The 14,449-nt window shown below is 33.7% G+C and overlaps 1 protein-coding gene across 1 annotated transcript in view; it reads left to right on the top strand.

The window, feature by feature from the left end:
* DPY19L2 (dpy-19 like 2) overlaps positions 1-14,449 on the top strand; it is a 132,914-nt gene that overhangs the window by 70,157 nt on the left and 48,308 nt on the right. The window contains exons 10-12 of the mRNA XM_069461860.1: positions 452-529; positions 1,300-1,386; positions 11,390-11,449. Of these exons, the coding sequence (XP_069317961.1) occupies positions 452-529; positions 1,300-1,386; positions 11,390-11,449 (225 nt within the window). The remainder of the gene's footprint in view (positions 1-451; positions 530-1,299; positions 1,387-11,389; positions 11,450-14,449) is intronic.

Genomic DNA, 14,449 nt, shown 5'->3' on the forward strand with positions numbered 1-14,449 from the left:
TAGTGCTTTGAAGCTCCAAACAAAAGCCTGGGGATTTCCCAGCCATCCCCTTCTTAGTGTGCCCTGAGAGCTGAGTCTGTTGAAATACCTGCTCAGGTGGCTAATTTCTCAACTGCCTTGTCAGCTGGCAGGCATCTGCCTCTATTGGAATTGGCAGATACCTCTAGGGAAAAGTGACCCTAATTTTCCCTGGTTTTATCTTCTTAATTGTTAATTTGCCATGTTAATAATCTGTGGTTTTATATGTATTTTTATATGTCTGGGTTTTTATTTATGTACATTTATATTTTTTCCTAGTTAGTCTATATCTCAGTAGGAAGGTTGGTTCAAATTATTTTGCCTAGCATTATTAGAACTGTAACTCTCCCTTAGATTTTCTTTGCCTATGAATAGTGAAATGTTTGTTTTCTACAATCGTTTTCACTTTTGCATTTTTATATTTTTATTTCAGATAGCCTCATTATTTCCCATGTATGTTGTGGGATACATTGAGCCAAGCAAGTTTCAGAAGATCATTTATATGAACATGGTAACATTTTTGATATTTATAAGTCAGATGCTAAGATAAGATCTCAGAGTTTGTAAAACATAACTGATTCTGTTTTAGGGGGTACCTTCTCTGGTACTATTTAATACATATGGTTTTAGTGATATCATGAATGAAAACTAGAAATATATATTATAGATGTCATATTATAGCTCATTATACTTTCAACTATAGATTTATTGTACTCTTTAAAACTATTTTTTATTTTATGTATTATTATTTTTGTCACTACTTTTGAAACTACATTTTCTTTCTCAGACCTGAGATCTTTAGCACTTGGCATGAATATGACACTCTAACTGAAATTTCATGTTGTTGCATTTTTGTTTTTATCTTAGTTTCCAAGCATATTTTCCTTAAAAACATGAAGGAAAAGTAAAAGAAAGCTTCACAAGTAATGGAAATTCTGAAGTAATCAAACAAACAAAAATCAGTGAAACTAATATTTATAACTCTTTCTTATTACTTCGTTATTAAAACAATAGAAATAATATTCATTTTTTTTATTTGTTTCAAGTAGAAGATGGAGAAAAAAATTAAATTCAGCCATACAGAATTTATAGTCTTGAATTTTAATGTTTAGAACCTAGCTAGTAACTTGAAATCCCATTACTGTTTGGCCAAGATTCATTCATCATCTTCATGTAAATAGAATTAATATTAGAAATGGCTATATGTCTCCAAACAAAGTAGACATTATGCCATATATATAATACCTATAAAATGTGTTTTGTGTTTTTTTCATTTTTCAGACTTCAGTTCTCCTTTGTTTCATTTTGATGTTTGGAAATCCAATGTACTTATCTTCTTATTATTCTTCATCTTTGTTAATGACATGGGTAAGTGTTTGTTAAGTTCACGAAGATTTTTTTAACCTGCCAAATACCAGGTTAACCTGTCTAATACCAGTATAGGAGAATAAATAGGGCCCTTTCCTGATTTTCATTCACATAAACAAATTTTCCCTAAATAAAGCTTATTCTCCATCTCATCCTTGAAAAATATTATAATACAGTATAAAATTTTTCTTTTTAAAGCAGTGCCCAAGTAAATATATTTTTAAATGATCATAAACTAATAAGTCTTACTTTAGAAACATCCCATATTTTATGATAAAAATGACTTATTTCTCTGAAGTCACCTTAGTAGGCTAAGTGTTATTACAGTGACACTGCCATTGCCCAAACATTTTTGGAACTCCATAAATTGTCTTCACAGACTGTGGCACATTCTTAAGAATATCTTCAATGGTGGCAAATCTTCATCTTTCAAGGGTGGATTTTAGTTTTGGAAATAACCAAAATCTTGTGAATAAGATGGGTAATTGGGCTTGGTAATATAGATTTTGATTAACCTACAGTATAATAATAAAGTAATAGGACCTCTTGCACCTATAAGTAAATTATCTCTGAAGACAGTTTACAAAATGGAGTTCCAAACTGTTTTGAACAATGGAAAAATAATTATAATAAATGTGTAGTTTCCCCACATTACTTACTTTCATGGAATAACCCTCATTTGGACCTGTATTTGGATTTGTGGTTCAATAAAACATTTTTATTACTTTGTAGTCACACTTCTGATAGCCATAAACCAGAACCTGGAATATTCTTCTTTATCTCCCATTTCCACACTGATTTAAAATGATACGAACAACAGTAATGCCAAAATATAGTTCTTTTCCATGTATGGTACAGTGATTAAATCTTTGGGGCTATCCCTTATGTTTTAACATTTTTGCTTTCCACATTGTTTTTCCCTCATAGTAATTAATGCTTCCTCCTTCTCTCACCTCAAAAAAATATGCGATTTCTTTTCAACATTTTGTCATACTTTTTCAGCATTACAAAGTAAAGGACTCCTAATAGTGTGCTCATCCACGTCTTTTCATGAAAACTTTTTTATTTTGAAATATAGGTACAGAAAACTATGTTTTATGTGGCGACTTAGTACTGACTAATACTGATTAAGTACAGTTCTGTAATAATTAAGTACTGGTTCCAGGACACCCCACCTCCCCACCCTTGTGGATACCAAAGTCCACAGATGCTCAAGTCCCTTATATAAAATGGCATGGTATCTGCATATAGCCTATACACATCTCTCGTGTACTTTAAATCATCTCTAGATTTTTGTAATACATAATATAATGTAAATGCTATGTAAACAATTGTTATATTTTTAAAAATTGGTATTATTTAAAAAAATTTCTTTCAAATATTTTCTGTCTTACTGTTGGTTGAATCTGCCATGCGTGTGAAGTTCACAGATATAGAGGGCCAACTGCACTAATGATTAATGAACTGTTATTTGGCAAACATTCTTAAACTACCATCAAGTCAAAATTATGACTTTTCAAACCACTCTAGAAGCCCTCTAAGTGACCTGTCCCAATTATAACTCCCTTGCCCTGCCCTAAAACAGTCGTGACTGTCTTGACTACTATGGTAATTATTTCCTAGCTTTCCTTTATAGTTTTGTCACTTCAGTCTCTCTTTTTATCTTCACATTTACTGTATATCTCCCTGGCTTTTTCCGCATGAGATTTATTTTTTGAAGAATCTAAGTCATTGAACATGTGGAGGATTCAGTGGTCCAGATTTTGCTCTTTGAATTCTCATGGTGTAGTTTAACATGTTCCTTTGTCTTCTGAATTTCCAATATATTAGTAATTGAATGCAAAACTTGGACAGGTTCAGATTTAACCACTTTGGCAAGTATATAGTATTATTCTTTCATTGGGAGTCACATAACGCCTCTCCTTTTCTGATAGCAGCCATCAACACTCCATACTAGATCCATTAATTCAATAGGGATTGCAAAATGGTGATACTCTAATCTCTCATTTACAGTTCATTTAGGAAAAGTGAAGTAAATGTTTGATTTACCTCCTTATTTGCTAGTTTTAAAAATAATGAATTGATTCCCTGTCATCTTCCAAATGTGGGATCTTTTGCGGAGGGTAGAGGGGGAGCTGGGGAGAGGGTGTGTGTGTGTGTGTGTGTGTGTGTGTGTGTATTTGTTTAAGTATCATTATGAACATAGGGATTTAAACATTTTTGATATATTTTAAGTCAATTGAAACTATTATCTTTACTCATTCTCACATTGTTTCATTGTTGACAAGTAGAGCCTCTTTAGGTTTCTCCTAAGCTTTTTGCCATGACCCTAGTAGTCTGATAGTTTACCTGTGTTGTGTGTAACAAGTTGTTCTAGGTCCCTCTTGTATACTCCTGGCCAACACCTGGAGTCACGCCCTGCTTTCCTTTATTGGGGAAATGGTATTTCAAGACTATAGTCTGGGCCCCAGCGATGTTCAATGCTCATGGTTATGAGTAGGTCATTGTCAGTGGCTAGAGCTAGGAAATGTTATAGGGTATGTTCTCTCTGTCGCTCAGAAAATCTGAGAGATACAGTGTATCTGTATGTATATTTATGGTAAAATAGCTAATGAGTTCTTATGGGTATTTCCAAATCAAATTCAGGACTATAGGACTACAAGGTCTTTACTTAAATCTTTCTACCCTATCTTTGTAACTCTTGGTTCTCAAGAAACCAGGGATGATATGATTAGACTATCGTATTGATTTGCTTTATCCCAAAGTGCACACATAAGAATGAATTACTACACCACCACCATGATTACTGAAAATAAAGAATTTTTTTTCCATATCCTTATTTCATTGTTTTCACCCATTTTTTTACTAGTTCTGTATCTATATTGTCAGAACATAGAGGCATTACATACCATGCTCTCTACCTTATAACTCTTGTTTTGTGTTTTTGTATGAATGAATATACATTTATTTACCACAAGAATTTATTTCATTACCTCATAGTTATTTTGGTTATTTAAGGCTTATTCTCCATGGGAATTCCCTTAATTCTTGTGGGTTTTTCACAGTTTGTCTTATGGCCTTTTACTTGAATATAAAATTCTTGGCTCATTTTTTTTTTCTTTGAGATCTTGTTTTTCTTCTGTCCATAAGGGTTCCTTTTAAAAGTTTTTTAAGTGACTTGGTCTTTTTGCTTGGATCCCAAAGTCATCTTCCTTTGCTTTAAAGATAAGTATATATGTTACTGTCATTTGTTTTCACTTGATTTTTGCAGTTATATAGTATGCCCTTTCGATGTGTGGTTTCAGACATTTTTGTTTTTATTTCATGAAACATTTCTTAAATGATAGTTGTTAGTATTAAATTTTAGTATAATTTTTAGTGTTTAGTTTCCTTGCTTTGGTTTTCTTCAGGGGCTCATTAAATGTATGTTGGATATGTTTCATTTATGTTTTAAATGTGTTACTTTCTGTTGAATGCTTTTTATATCTTATTTCTTTTTTCATTTCTAAAAGTTTTCTTCTCTTCACCTTTTATATCTCTTAAGGCACTATTATTGTGTTTATTTACCCTTATATTCCTTCTACTTTTTATGTCTGAAATTATTTTTCATTTATTTCAAATTCTTTCCTGAGTCCTATTAATTTCTCAATTTTACTAATTTCGATTTATGTCACTATTTAGTATTTTTTTAGTATTTTTAAATATCATTTAGCTTATTTTGAAATGTAAGGTTCAGTTGTTTTTGAATTTTTTAAATTATTCAGTCTTTCATCCTTAAGTAATAGTATTAGCTACAGGTTTTTTCAGAAAAATGCTTTATAAGTTTGAAGAATTTCCCTTCTATTTGTAGTTTTCCAGAAATGAATTTTGAAGGTGATGTGATATCATATAGTTTCTCTTTTCTAATTTGTTAATATGGTGAATTATATTGATTGATTTTCACATGTTATACCATCTTTATATCCCTTGAATAGACCTTACTTTGGTCATGCTGTATTATTCTAATTATTTGTTGTTGCACACAGTTCTTTACAATTTTGTTTATAATTTTTGTACCTACATTCATGAGGACTATTGGTACACAGTTTTCTTGTGATATCTTCATCTTGTTTTGGTGTCAAGGTAATACTGTCTTCGTAAAATGAGTTATGAGGTATTCCCTTCTCTTTGGTTTTCTGGAAGAATTTGTTTAGAATTGGTATGATTTCTTCCCTAAATGTTTGGTACAATTTACCAACGAAGCCATCCAGGACTTTCTTTGTTGGAATGTTTTTAACTACATGTTTCATTTTGTTAGTAAGATATAAGTCTGTTTGGGTTATCTGTTTCTTCTTGAGTGCATTTTGATTGGCTATAGCTGTTAAGGATTTTTTCAATTTCATATAAGATGTCCAATTTATTAACACAGTTCATGATGACAGTCTCTTTTTATCTTTTATATATCTATAGTGTCTGCAATGATATTTCTTCTCTCATTTCTGATATTAAATATTCGTGTCCAATTTCTTTTTCTTCTGATCAGTCTGGCTGGAGGTCTATCAATTTTATTGATTTTTCTCAAGGAAACAGTTTTTGGTTTCACTGGCTCTACTGTGTGTTTTGTTCTGTTTTTTCTGTTCTGTTGATTTCTACTCCATCTTTATTACCTCATTTCTTCTGCTTACTTTGGGTTTAATTTGCTCTCTTTTTTCCTGTTCTTTTAAAGGTATAATGTAAAGTCATTGATTTGAGACCTTTTTTGTTTTATTAACAAAATGGCAAAATGACCCCGAAAATGGCAACCACCCACCCACAGAGCGGTGGCACTGGGGGTGACTGTTCAGGAGTTGGCAGGGAGCTGAGTCATCAGGATGCCCCATTGTCTCTTTTATGTCGCCCTCCCTGCTCAGGGAGGATCAGAAAGAGCTAGAGCTCCTGCTGGACAGGCGTGAGCTGCAGCGGTTTCCAGGTTAGAGTCCCCTACTTAGTGTTCACCTCCCTTGTTCTGGTCCCGCTGACTGCCAGAGGCAAGTTGCCTGTCTCCTAACTCCCTCCAGCAGTAGCTCAGACCAGTCCCTCCCCCGCCCAGGGCTGTCCTGGCACAGAGCTCTGAGGGGTTCCAGATGCTTCCTGCTATTGTTTTCTCCACAACGCCCCACATCTCCTGTGGTGATTTTGCACCGACTTCAGGTAGGTGCCTGTCTGAGTGGATGTGGAGGTCAGTGGGGAGGCAGGATGTTCTCCTGTGGGTCTGACCCCACTGCACTCTCTGGCCAGGTGGGCGCAGCTGTCCCATGCTCTATTCTCTATTGTTTGTCTTGCAGTCTCCAGATTTTGTGATCCTGTCTCCTGTTCACCTTTTTTTTTTTTCCCTGTTTTGTGTGTCCCATGTTGATTCTCTGCCGATTCACAGTGCTGTTCTTGCCAGGGAACGATATGAGTGTAGCAGACAGAGATCCACGCCTCTTTCTCTGGGAGCAGGAATCCAGGAGGTCACCTTTACTCTGCCATTTTTGTCTCCCAAATTTGAAAAATTCTTGACCATTATTTCTTCAAATATGTTTTATTCTGTATTTAATTTTGGGTAGTTGATATTGCTGTGTCTTTAAGTTCACTGGTGTTTTTTCTGCAGTATCGAATCTGTTCTTAATCCCATCTAGTATATTTATCTTAGATATTGTAGTTTTCATATATAAAAGTTTAATTTGTATCTTTGAAAATATTTTTGTCTCTAGTTAACATGTTCTCTCTTTCTTATCTCTTCTTCATATGTATAATACAGTTGCAGTAACTACTCTAATGTCTCCACCTACTAATTTTGTTTTCTGTGTCAGTTTTAGTTAACTCTTTAGGCTTCATGAGTTTTATCTTGTTAGGTACTGAATATTCTGTTATTCCTATAAATATTCTTGAGCTTTTTACTGTAATGCAGTTTTCTGGAAACAAGTTGATCCTTTTGGGTCTTGCTTTTAAGATTTGTTAGGTGGAACTAAAGTGGTGGTTAGTTTATGGCTAATATCACTCCACTACTGAAGCAAACCTTTCTATGTAGACTACCTGATGCCTCCTGATTTATGAGGTTTCCACCCTGGGAGCAGGAACTATTCCTTTTTTGTCTAGGCTCTGGGGATTATTCCCTGTAATTGCTTTATATGCTTCTATTCCTGGCTTCATGGTTTTTTTAATACGCATGCACTGTCAGTGAGCTGAAGACACAAGGGAGACCCTCCTCAGACATCAGGAGCCCTGAGTCTACACTGCTCTCTCCTCTCCAGTACTCTGACCTGTGAACTCTAGCCACTCTAGTGTTCCTAGGCTCCTAACTCCAGTCCCTCCGCCCAAGGAGGCTGCTGTGCTTTTTCTAGTTCCTCCTTCCCTGTTCTGCAGCCTGTACACTCTCAAGGCAGTAAGTTGGAGCATTCACACACTCACCTTATTTATTTCCTGTCTCACAGTGATCTTTGTCCATTGTTGCCTGTCATCCAATTTCTTGAAAATCATTGTTTTATATATTTTGCTTTTTAAAATTTTGAAGTTCCTTAATCATTATTATTATAATTAGCAGTAGTTGTAGTATGGTAAAAACCACAAAACATGGAATTTACCCTCTTAAATTTTTAAATGCAGTATTGGTAACTATATTCATGTTATTGTCAGCAGATATTTAGAACTTTTTCATCTTGCATGACTGAAACTCTGTACCCATTAAACAGCAACTCCCCTTCTCCCTTTTCTGTGGTCCCTGGCAACCATCATTCTACTACTGCTTCTGTGAGTTTGATGACTGTAGCTATTTCACATAAGTGAAATTACACAATATTTGGCCTTCTGTGAATGGCTTATTTCACTTAGCACAATGTCCTCAAGGTTCATTCATGTTGTAGCATGTAACAGGATTTCCTACTTATTTAGAGCTAAATAACATTCCATTGTATGTACATACCAGATTTTCTTTATCCATTCATCCATCAATGGACATTTACATTGTTTCCACCTCTGGGCTATTATAAATAATGCTGCAGTGAACATAGGAGTACATAGATATCTCTTTGAGATCCTGTTTCCAATTTTATTGGATAAATAACCCAGAAGTGGGATTGTAGGATTGTATGGTAGTTCTATTTTTAGTTTTCTTGAAGAACCTCCATACTATTTTCTATAGTGGCTGTACCACTTTACAGTCCTACCAGCAGTGCATTAGGGTTCCAATTTTTCTACCTTTTTGTCAATGCTTGTTATTTATGATTGTGTTTTGTTTTATTCATGCAATGGCCACCCTAACAGTTATGAAGTGAAATCTCATTGTGTTTTTGATTTACATTTCCCTGATGATTGGTAATGTTGAGCATCTTTTCAAATAACTGTTAGCCATTTATATGTCTTCTTTGGAGAAATGTTTATTCAACTCCTTTGCCCATTTTTTAATAGGGGTATTTGGGTTTTTGCTATGTTCATCAGAGATATTGGCCTGTAGTTTTCCTGTAGTTTTTTTTCTGGAGTTGGTGTCAGGGTCATGCTAGCCTCATAAAATGTGTTTGGAAGTATTCCATCTTCTTCAGTTTTTTGGAAGAGTTTTAAGAAGAATTAGAATTAATTCTTTTTCAGATGTTTCACAGAATTCTCCAGTGAAGTTATCTGGTGTTGGGCTTTTGTTTGTTGGCAGTTTTCTGATTACTGATTTAATCTCCTTATTAATTATAGGTCTTTTGAGACTTTCTATTTCTTCATATTTTACTCTTAATAGATTTTTTTTTTTTTTTTTTTTCTTTTTGAGACAGAGTCTTGCTCTGTTGCCCGGGCTAGAGTGAGTGCCGTGGCATCAGTCTAGCTCACAGCAACCTCAAACTCCTGGGCTTAAGCGATCCTATTGCCTCAGCCTCCCGAGTAGCTGGGACTACAGGCATGCGCCACCATGCCCGGCTAATTTTTTGTATATATATATTTTAGTTGTCCATATAATTTCTTTCTGTTTTTAGTAGAGACGGGGTCTCGCTCTTGCTCAGGCTGGTCTCGAACTCCTGACCTCGAGCGATCCACCCGCCTCGGCCTCCCAGAGTGCTAGGATTACAGGCGTGAGCCACCGCGCCCAGCCTACTCTTAATAGATTGTATGTTTCTAGAAATTTATCTATTTCTTCTAAGTTATTCAATTTGTTGACATATAATTGTTCATTGGAATCTTTATGATCTATTTTACATAGTAATTTAGTTTTTTCAGGAGAGAGAGTAAATGTGGCTCCTGTTATACAAACTTGGGCAGAAACAGTTCCATTCTGATCGATTTTAGTTAACTAATTTATTCTATTTTAGGTAAAATATTACCCTGTTTCTAAGAGGAAGATATATATATAAAGTTATACTCAGAAAATATTAGTACTCCTTATTTCTTCCACCCCTTTTTCTTCATCTGTCTTTTCACCCTGATCCTACCTATTCCTCACAGGTAAAAAAAAAAAAAAAAAAAAAATCTCATTAGTTTTCTGGTTGACCCATTTACTTAGGATTTTTTTGTTAGCACTAATAAAATGCTACATGTATATTTTCTTATATCTCCTCTTCCTTACATGAAAGATAGCATAATATAGTCTTTTGCACTTTGCTGTTGGTTTTTTTTCTACTTAAAAACCTATGCTGGTTATCAGTTCATAGAGATTTTCCTCATTCTTTTTTGTAGTTTCATAGTGATCTATTGTGAATGTATCATAGGTAATTCAGCTACTCTCCCATGTCTGAACATTTAGGTTGTTTCCTACATTTTGCAGTTACAAACAATGTTGCAATGAATAATCTGGTACATTTATATTTTCCTATTGGATGTTCAGGAATCCTGGATCATTTTGGGAATTTCTAAACCAACTAGATAATACAAAATTCTATTCTAAATCTAAATAATACACAGGCTCAGGAATTTAGTTTCTCATGGAAAGCATTTTTTTTCTACCCCAAACTTGGGAATAAACAAATAACTTGTCAACTTGTAAAGATGATAAGTGAAGTATTCCTAATCACTGTATATCTTAGTCAGTTTGGACTGTTATAACAAAAATACCATGGACTGGTGGCTTAAGCACTAGAAATTTATTTCTTACAGTTCTGGAGGCTGGGAAGTACAAAATCAGGTGCTGGTCAATTTGGTGCCCGGTGAGGGACCTCTTTCTGACTTGCAGACAGAGGTCTTTTTGCTGTATCCTCCCTTGATAGAGAGAGATCACCTCTGTAGTGTCTCTTCTTCCAAGGACCCTAATCCCATTCATGAAGGTTCCACCCTCATGACTTGATTGCCTCCCAAAGGCCCCACCTCCAGATATCATCACATTAGAGATTAGAGATTCAGTATATGAACATGATAGGGGTAAAACCATTTGGGCCACACCACTGACGATGTAGTTTTTGAGGACCCCAGCTTTATACATGAGTCTCAGTTCTAACTTCTTACTTTGCATATACCCAAGGCCTCTTCTGGTGCCCTCCTCTTATAATGCAAGCCTGGAATTATAACTTTATTCTATAGGCCTCCTTAAAGACTGTCATAGGTCCTCTCCTAATTAATATTAATATTTTAGTTTTTTTGATTACTTCCTCTGTTCTGGAACCAGAGAAGTTCCTTTTCCTTCACGTAAGTTCAGTAATGCATTTTTGAAACATTTTTAAATGTTTCATTTGGTAGTTTGGAGAGGAAGGATTTTCATGTTAATTTAGTCCACGAATTTTGCTGGATAACTCACATATAGACTTGCATGAATGCTCTACTTACACATCCACCGTTGTAGGGGAGTTACCCTGCAGAGCATGTCCATAGTAACTCAGGAATTAACTTGATTCAGGAGGCAACTTTATGGCACACCAAACATTTAGCTCTTACCTCAAGGAAGTGTGCCTTGTCCAAAATTTGAAAAATCACCAATGAAGGAGGACAGCGATAGCCAAGATGAAAGGGAGTAGCTGTGTAATTTTTGAAATGTACCATTCCTATAAAATATAAGTGTTAATTTTACTTGTTTCATTTTGTATCATATGCATTTTAGGTGATAATTCGAAAGAGAAATAAAATTCAAAAATTGAGTGTAACTGAACTCAACTATTGGGTAAGTTTCGATGTTTTTAACACAGTTTCTTTAAATTCTACTTTTTATTTCTATAAAGTGAATACAGATAATATGCTTTAAAACTGTAATGATTTATATTTAATAAATAAGTAGCAACTGTAATCGCTTCTATCTAAGGGAGGAAATAGTCCTTAGCAAAGACTATAAATCATTTTTAAGAATTAGTTCATTTATTCAGCACTATTCCCAGGCCATTCTTCCTTTACTTTTCATCCTGCTGTACCCATACAGTTTTACTCTATAAATTTCTTTTTTTTTTTTTTGTCTTCAGTTTCTCTCTTTAGCTTCTTTAACCTTCTCTTAAAAATAACTCAGTTTGTAGTTCTTTTCCAACTTTCCCCTTTCTTTCCTTCATCCATCATCTCTTTCTTTCTGCTTCCAACTTTAGACTCTCATTTTTGTCCCTTTAACATTTTGTTACAATCTCCCAGCCCCTTCTTATTTCAATTCAGCCACCACCTAATCTTTGTTGGGCTTTTTCCCAAATATGCAAATGGATAGCCATGTTACCTGTATGTTTGTGTATTTTGTTTCATAGTAAAACAAGTTATCAGGTATGTCCTGCAATTACTAATTCTCTTAATCTCCGACAGATGATATTCATTCTTTTTGTCTGGGTCTTTGATGTACTTCTATAAAAAATGAAACCTGCCATATTAAAGAGCCAGATGTTTACATATTATATATTGAGAGGGTAAAACTGGGAAAGTTATGATAAAATGGGGAGGTAGATTTCTACTCATAATACAAAAGAACAAAATGGAGCGAGTTGCCAGTTTCTTCTTGCTGGAGGCATTCTCCCATCCTTTACAGTGAAATTATAGGAATATTTGTCGACTAAGTTGTTGGATGACATAATACTTTTAATATATTAATATAATTTTTTCACACCAAAAAAATCGGGCACTGTAGTAACTCAACCCAAAAGAAAGGCAAAATTTCAATTACAAACTATTGAAAATGGCAATAAATAGAACAGCGTGTATGTACATTAAGGGAATTCTGACAAAGCTGTGCTCAGATGAAAATTTACCATCTTAAACTATATTTTCTATGTTTTTAGTAGTGGACTGGAAATAACAATTAACTAAGCTTTAAACTCAAGAATATCAAAGAAACAAAAAAATCTAAGGAAAAAAAAGTTGAGATTTAACTGATGTTCAAGATATATTTGTGGTTTGAAAGTAATGATTTATCTCATTAGTCTCTTATAAAAGGGAAAGACAAATCATAGTAGTCATATAAACAAACAACCCCAAAGATATTCTGCCTTGATATACCTTTTTTACAGAAAACAGTGAAGAAGGAAAAACAAGGATATTTTGTGAACTTAAGCTTTTCCTTATAAAAAAATCTGTTTTATTATTCCAAGTAATCCTTTCATGCCTATGGAATAACAATTATATTGTGTATTACACTCTGTCATAAATTTAAAAACAAAGAAATTCTTATCTTCTTCAACTAAATGGCAGTAAAACAATGCAAAGAAAGATGATCATTTATGATTTATCAAATCTAATATTCTTTACCATAACATGATAAGTTGGAAGAAGATTCTTTTTTTTTTTAGCCAGCCTAAGTATTATGTTATTCTCTGTTTTTAGCTCCTATGTATTTTTAGCAAAGATAAATATTTATTACATAGAACCTGAACAAGGTAATTTTAGGTCTAAATGATTGACTTTATAGTTTCCTTCAGTAGGCACAAATTCATTGTTTAATGGGAGAGTCTGATTTTTGATTGCAAGGTAATTATAGAACTGAGCACATGCTGAAATTTACAAAGGAGAGCTTTGTTTGTATCATAAGGCATGAGAATCCTTACAAGAGGAGAAAGCGACCCCTGTGGTAATCTAAAGCTCAATATTAAGGCAGATAAGGATAGTATGAGAAAGGCCATTCTTAATCCAAAACATAGATCACCTAGATTAAAAACATTCCATAGATATAAAAATAAAAAAGATTAGTAATTCAAGAACAGCCATATATATAATGGGGATTATACATTTTTGATCAAATTGTCTTTCTCCTAGGACTGCAAAGATGTTTCTGGAAAATTTATAAATATAAATTATCACACTAACAGATTAAAGGAGAAAAATACCTTATCATCTCATTAGACACAGAAATTGAAATTGATATAATTGAACAACTATTTATGATTAAAACTCTTAGCATAATAGAAATAGCAGGGAGTTTTCTCAACCCAGTAAAATTCTTTAGCAATCATTAATCTTATAGATGAGGTATTTGGAGTATTCCATTTAAAATCAAAATAGAGATAAATACACTTTTTTATATTTTATTAAATGTTTGAGGTAGCATAGTAAAGCAAGAAAAGTAAATAATAGGAATAGGAAAGAAAGGGAAAGGAAGAAGCAAAATTTATTATAATATCAATGTTTACATAGAAAACAAAATAATTTATAACCAAGAATTATAAGAATTCAATGCCATGGCTAGATATAAGGTTTATATTCAAATATCAACTGCATTTATATTCTGTGGCAACAAACAGAAGAAAAATGCATAGTATCTAAATAAATCTAACAAAATACATACAATATTTGTATGACAAAATTTATTTAAAAATTCTTAAGATGTAAGATCCAATAATAAATAGAAAAATAAACAATGTTTATGTGTATGAAGATTCATATAATATCAGTTCTCCCCAGTTAATGTTTAGATTCAAAACAATTCCACTAAGATTGCCTTGTAGGTCACTTTTCAATGAATGATGCTGGAACAATTTATTGTGTCTCTGGGGAAAACTCACATTGTACACCAATATCAGTTCCAGAGTTAGCCATTGTGAATGTGTTCAAAGGATCCCTTGTCCTTTGACACGTCTTCAGAAATTATTTAGTACTTCCTTATATTATCGCTCAAAAAGATGCTCCAGGCTCATCTTGATTTTCCTTGCCCTAGCCCTGGAATCAGCCATTTTTCCAATGATCCATGATTCCTTTTAGTGGA

The sequence above is a fragment of the Eulemur rufifrons genome, chromosome 29, assembly GCF_041146395.1.
Source record: "Eulemur rufifrons isolate Redbay chromosome 29, OSU_ERuf_1, whole genome shotgun sequence".
Taxonomy (NCBI): Eukaryota; Metazoa; Chordata; class Mammalia; order Primates; family Lemuridae; genus Eulemur; species Eulemur rufifrons.